General features: G+C 36.8%; 1 protein-coding gene and 1 long non-coding RNA gene across 2 annotated transcripts; one reads left to right on the forward strand and one right to left on the reverse strand.

The window, feature by feature from the left end:
• Nucleotides 1–445: 445 nt before the first annotated feature.
• On the reverse strand, nucleotides 446–2,105 carry LOC145120071 (uncharacterized). Its single transcript, XR_013714109.1, has 2 exons — nucleotides 1,973–2,105; nucleotides 446–1,238 (listed from the first exon to the last, which is right to left on the reverse strand). It is a non-coding gene; the product is annotated as an uncharacterized LOC145120071 (long non-coding RNA).
• Nucleotides 2,106–2,202: 97 nt separating this feature from the next.
• Nucleotides 2,203–4,032, forward strand: LOC145120070 (uncharacterized). Its single transcript, XM_079055857.1, has 2 exons — nucleotides 2,203–3,183; nucleotides 3,735–4,032. Exons 1-2 carry the CDS (start codon nucleotides 2,203–2,205, stop codon nucleotides 3,798–3,800), a joined length of 1,047 nt encoding a protein of 348 aa, XP_078911983.1. The 3' UTR covers nucleotides 3,801–4,032.
• The last annotated feature ends 2,570 nt before the right edge of the window (nucleotides 4,033–6,602 follow it).

Below are 6,602 nucleotides of genomic sequence, written 5' to 3' on the forward strand. Positions count from 1 at the left end.
ATCTAAAAACCTATTATTGTTGATGTACTATTATATTTTTGTGTCTATTAAATCATTATCTCTAAAATTTGACAAAACTGCAAATTTGGTCCTTGTGGTTTGTAAAAAAATTTGGATAGGGTCCAAAAAGTTTTCAACTTGCATGGAAGATCCAAAATCAAGAATTTCCTTTGGTTTTGGTCCTTGAACAATTTGAAATGACTATTTTACCCTTTTCATTTGTTTTTTTCTATTTTTTATTAACTTAAATATTTAAATATTTAGAAAATAATAAAAAATAAAATCCTACCCCACCCAACCCTATCACTCCACCAGTAACCCCCCTTCCCCCTTTTCTCTCTCTCTCTCTCTCTCTCTCTCTCTCTCTCGTTTATGACCTTCTAAGAATGAATGCAGAACATGAATCTGAAAGATTTATACAAAAAAATAGATGAATACACAGAAGAACATGAATTTGAAAGATTTATACAAATAAATTCTGTTCTTGAGCAAAGAACATGAAACCAAGAACCACAAACACACCCGATTTCAGAATTTACAAAAAAATACACCTTAAACAACCACAAACATGAAATCAAGAACCACAAAGAACATGAAAGATCTACCCCTTTTCGTCTCTCTACCTAAGTCAAACTTTATTTCCCTTCGTCCTCTCTTAATTCACACAAACACATTCGATTTCAGTTTTGATTCAAATTAGGTTTTCGATTTAGATTTTCCCTTTGCCACCACCGGAGAAGACTGCCTGTAAAGGTGGTCACAATCAACCATGAGTCTTGGATGCGTGTGTCTCGTGCGTGTCCCAACAAGAAGAAGAAATTGATGCCCTTTTCTACAACTTATTCTTAACACCAGGTTTGCTCCTCCTTTTCTAATTGATCACAATTCTTCCCTCTTCTCGAATTTGATGTTGCTGATCTATCATTTCTGGAACTGAAGCTTTATCAAGAAGACAATGTGTGTATGTGTGTGTTGTGTTCTTGGGTCACAATAATCCTTTGTTCCTTTTCCACTAAGATTACCAAATCCCGTTTGATCTGTTACTGATTTGACAAGGGAATTAACAGAAAAATATAGAATTTAACCTTATTGCCACCATCGATGGTGAGGGGATGATCACAGTGACGAAGATACAACTGTTGGAAGAAAAACTTAACCACTGTCTTCTGCCTCCATTACAATCTTCTGGTAATCCAACGACAAGGAAGTCTCTCACGATGTCCCATTCCGCCGCTGACCTAAAAAAGAAAGAAACCAATGACAATATGCAAGCATTTCGAGGACTGGTGAGGGATAACACCTTGGGCACAAACCCTTCTATTAGTTCGTCGATTGTGAGAACGTGTGGGGAAGAAGATGGGGTTAGGAAAACGAGAGGGTGGTGGGTGTTATTTATTTCCATGTTTTTGGATATGAAGGAAAAGATGAAGTTCAACCACTAGAGATTGATTGATTGAGTGTCCAAATTCTGTGTGTTCTTGAGAGAGAGAGAGAGAGAGAGAGAGAGAGAGAGAGAGAGAGAGAGAGAGAGAGAGAGAGAGAGAGAGAGAGATTTTATTTTTTATTTTTAATTATTTAAATACCAAAATATATAAAGAAAATAGAAAAAAGAAATGAAAATGATAAAATTGACTTTTCAAGTATATCAGGGACCCAAAACCCAGAAAAATCTTGATTTTGGACCTTCCAGGCAAGTTGAAAACTTTTTAGACAATATCCAAAGTTTTTTGAATACCAAAGGACCATGTTGCAGTTTTGTCTTTAAAATTTAAACTCGAGTATCATGTTTTTTACATTATAAACATTTAAGTTACTTTTTATGTTTTTCTCAAAATCTATTGGAGTCATTAAAAGATAAACAGTAAAGTAGAGGAACAAGTTTCAGTTATTGGTTCTTTCAACTAACACTGCATCAAAAAAAGGAAAGGGAGCACGGCAGTTAAAGTAGGAAAAAGGTCACCGAATAACGGACCTTCTTCGCACGCCACCCTCTTTCCCACGTGCTCACTGTACTGCGATTCGATATGGTCGTCCACGTGTCTACTCTTTACCCAACTCCTTCCTCCAGGTGTTCCCCTTCCTCCTCTTTCCTTTTCTATCTCAACACCTTCAACAATTCAACACCAAATTCCCTACACGTTTCTCCCTTTTCAGCTTTCAATCACCCACCGGAATTAACATCTCTCATTGGAAAACCAAACCATGGAGACGGAAGTCCATACCAATTACTCCTACATGGGACGGAAATTCAGTAACATCAGCCTTTCAAACGACGATTCCGCCGCTTTCAGCGATTGTAACAGTGACCGATCAGGTGAGTTCCCGACCACGTCGGCGACCAGGCGTCTTCTCCTCGCTTGTGCTACTGAATCGTCGGATGATCTAATTCAACAGCTGGTCTCCGATCTAGATTCGGATTCGATTGAAGATCAGAAGCAAGCAGCGATGGAGCTCCGGTTGCTCGCGAAGAATAAACCGGAAAACCGAGTTAAGATAGCGAGAGCCGGAGCAATCAGGCCGTTGATTTCGTTAATCTCGTCTGCTGATCCTGAACTCCAAGAGCACGGTGTTACAGCGATTTTGAATTTGTCGCTGTGCGATGAGAACAAAGAGGTTCTAGCGGCGTCCGGAGCAATCAGGCCGTTAGTTAGAGCGTTGAAGGTTGGAACACCGACGGGGAAGGAAAACGCGGCGTGCGCTCTTCTACGGTTATCTCAATTAGAAGAAAACAAAGCGGCAATCGGTCGATCAGGAGCGATTCCTTTGCTAGTTGACCTACTGGAAACCGGAAACTTCCGAGGGCAGAAGGACGCATCAACGGCGTTGTATTCGTTGTGTTCGTTGAAAGAAAACAAAGTTCGAGCTGTTCAGGCCGGGATCATGAAGCCGTTGGTTGAATTAATGGCGGATTTCGAGTCAAACATGGTCGATAAAGCCGCATTTGTGATGAGCGTTTTGACACCATTGAAGGAGGCTAGGGCGGCGTTGGTGGAGGAAGGAGGTATTCCGGTGCTGGTGGAGATCATAGAGATCGGATCTCAGCGGCAGAAGGAGATAGCGGTGGTGATTCTGTTGCAGATTTGTGATGATAGTGTGGTCTACCGTACTATGGTGGCCCGCGAAGGAGCCATTCCTCCCCTCGTCGCCTTGTCACAATCTGGTACAAAGCGCGCTAAACAAAAGGTAAAAATTACCACTATAATTTACTTCAAAAATAATTTATGATTTATCTTTTTTTGTCACTTTTCCGAAAATTAATTACATGTCACTTTTGAAAACGAGAGGCTTCCATATCCGTTGACTTCTGAAGTGTTCTTAAGTATTGACTACAGTTTTTAATACTCATCCATGGAATCACTTGTGACCAATTCTAGATGTTTACAGTCAATGCGTCATCTAAAATTGAACGTTTCAAATTAAAGTTTTTTATTGGAGAATGACCTCATGAAGAATTTGTATTCTAAGATTAGAAAAAGTAAAACCTAACGCATATTAAGTCGAATCAGAAGTATGTCTTTTAATAATGTTTACTTTAATTATATTATTAATGGAAGATACGAAATATCTTTATCTCTGTGACATATGAAACCTAATTCGAATCTGAGAAAGTGATGTAGGTTGTTATGTGAGTTTATTGGATGTTTATTAGAATAATGGAATAATTAAATGGAAAAGATTATTTTATTGTTTAATAATGGTGATTCTTAAGTTGAATTATTTTGGATGATTGACAGGCGGAAACACTTATTGAGCTTCTTCGGCGACCAAGATCCGGCAACGCTGCTGCCAGCTCGGATTAATCAGAATGAGATGTTCCACGTCAGCAAAAGGACAAAAACATTAAGACAAACATGTTTTCCAAAATTATATTTTAGAAAAAGAAGGAAAGGAAGGAAGAGTTTTTTTTTTTGGTCGGATTTGTAAATATTTAATGTTTGCCGCTACCCTTGTAAATTGGTGAACGAAATACCTGTATCTCTCTGGCTTTTTTTCTTAAATTTTGAATGGAATGCAACGTGTGTTCAACAAAAAGGGGAGAATGGAAAATGACTTAGAACGACAACTTTTTTATACAAAAAATATGATTAAATATATTTTTTGTATATCTGTTTAAAAATATTAGATGTTTGATCTTCATTTGGTATTTTTTTTTTTGCTAAAGTTAGAGAACAAAATAAATTTTGCTTTTTGTACAAAAATATACCAGCACATTAATGACTTTGTCTTAATTTGGTTAGGAGTGATAAAGTCTATTTTGTTGAAATATATATATATATATATATATATATATATATATATATATATATATATATATATAACATTCTGTTTCAAGAACTTTCTTATTTCGGGATTGTGGACCGTAATTCGATCATGTGAAGACTTTGGGCTTCAAGGAAATAAGGTTTAGATCTTGTTGGATGTTGATAATATTGATTATATGATCTAAGCCATTGATTTGTGTTTTGGAGCCAAGGGTAAAATGGAAAAAATGATGCTTCAGACTTCTTGCATAAATTAATGATTTTAATTTGGTATGTTTTAAGTCAAAAGTAATTATATAGAGTTGTGGGGATCGTTAATACCTTTCTGTGTATATAAAGGTCGCCGAAAACGGAGTTGAAACGAAAAAGTTATGACTCTTTGAAGCTGAAATGAATTTGGGTGAAAAATCGTCGTCATGGAGCAGAGAGCAGATCTCCACTGAGTTGCAGTCACCAAGGAGTGGTGAGCAAGTTGCCACGGCGTGGTAGTTGCCAGTGAGTGGAGAAATGTTGCTACGGAGTGACAGTCTGTCAGACCCAAACCCATGATTTTTAGGGGTTTCAACGTATTTAAGCATAAGATTCCGACTTTTTGGCCATTTTATGAGTCTCCATCATATCCAGAACCCCTTGTGAGAAACCCTAACCCCTATATCAAGATTTGAGCTCTCTATCTCTCCTCTTTTGGAGGCTTTTGCTTATGTTTTGATGTAACATGAAGATCACTGAAACATCCCAAAAATACAGTCTAAAAATTTCGTTTTAAATCATTAATAAAACCATAATTATCATTCAACATGTAAAAATCATAAATCGTGTATCTCAAGAATATCATAACATCTGTCAAATATATCAGAGTATAAACATCCCAGGCTGAACAAATGGTGTGTGCACTGCAATCATCCCGAGCTCCTCTTTTGAAAACCGAAGTACCTGAAACCAAAATTGAAAACCGTAAGCACGAAGCTTAGTGAGTCTCCCCAACTATCACATACCATACACATAATCATGCAACTAGGAGATACAGGCCCTGCCTACTCTCGTGGAGATTCGGGCCCCGCCCACACTCCGCTGTCTAGGAGAGTCGGGCCCCGCCCACACTCCGCTGTCTAAGAGATTCTGTCACACCCCCAAACCGGAACGGCGGAAACGTTCGGGGGCGGAGGACGTCATGTTTAGTATCACAACACATGCATCATAGTAATCAAAGTAACAAACAACCATTGCATTAATATTAAAGTGTTTACAAAGTATGTGATTCATAAAAGGTTAACTTCAAGTAAATAACAAAACAAGACATTAAGCTACTATGCTCCATCTTCTGAACCCATGAGCTCGTACCTGTCTACTAGTTCCCTGAAAATACAAGTTATTTTAAAAGCGTAGATCAACATTTAAGTTGGTGAGTTCATAAGTATTTTAGTGATGTAAAGTAAACTGTAAGTTCTTTTTAGAAAAGTTGGTCTGTTCCTCCAGAAAATCCTATATCTTCTGATATGATGAATGAAAGTAAAAATGACTCTACAATTCCTTCTATGAGTACTAAATGGATACAAGTTATATACAATCCAGATCAAACAGACAATCGATTGTGTGAATCTGCCCTAAGCCCACAACCAAACAAGGAACAGGAAATGAGGCGGAAGTCACACATCCCATTGTTTATTAGATCTTCATTAACCCTGGCGTATTCATTTGGTACTTACGGAGTTAACTGTAATAGTTCCTTTATATTTGATGAAAACATCCTTTAAGAAATCATATATTTCCTTTAGTAAAAATGGTAACCACAATAGTTCCTTCTATAATCACTTAGTTTATACTGGCTATATATAATCTAATATCAAACGGACAGTTAATTGTATGAATATGCCCTAAGCCCACAACCAAACAAAGAACAGGAAGTAAGGCAGAAAGCACACATCCAACTGCCTATCGGATATTAATTATATAGAACCCTGATGTATAAACTAAGGTATTATAGAATTAACCACTAAAGGTCCTTTAAGTTATACTGGTTTAATAAAATGAATTAAACCTTTTACTGATAAGTTTCTAGTTTAGTTTTCCCATTGTTCTATCTGAAAAGTATGTTTTTGTACTAGAAAGCGGTATATTGAATTTGTATGCTATGACCTGACCCATACCTGATACTCCTTATGATTACTTGGTGCATACGGGATATATATATATATATATATATATATATATATATATATATATATATATATATATATATATATATATATATATATAACTAAGATCGAATAGATAGTAGACTGGGTAATTCTTCTCTAAGTCCACAACCAAACAAGGAACATGAAATGAAGCAGAAAGTAC

The sequence above is a fragment of the Lactuca virosa genome, chromosome 6 (assembly GCF_052849685.1).
Source record: "Lactuca virosa cultivar CGN04683 chromosome 6, Lactuca_virosa_CGN04683_v6, whole genome shotgun sequence".
Classification (NCBI taxonomy): Eukaryota; Viridiplantae; Streptophyta; class Magnoliopsida; order Asterales; family Asteraceae; genus Lactuca; species Lactuca virosa.

Bases quoted from the DNA above. Each gene is read 5' to 3' on its own strand.
- LOC145120070 (XM_079055857.1), top strand. From the start codon at position 2,203: ATGGAGACGGAAGTCCATACCAATTACTCCTACATGGGACGGAAATTC. The intron at 3,184-3,734 runs GTAAAAATTACC...GATGATTGACAG, and splicing joins CAAAGCGCGCTAAACAAAAG to GCGGAAACACTTATTGAGCT.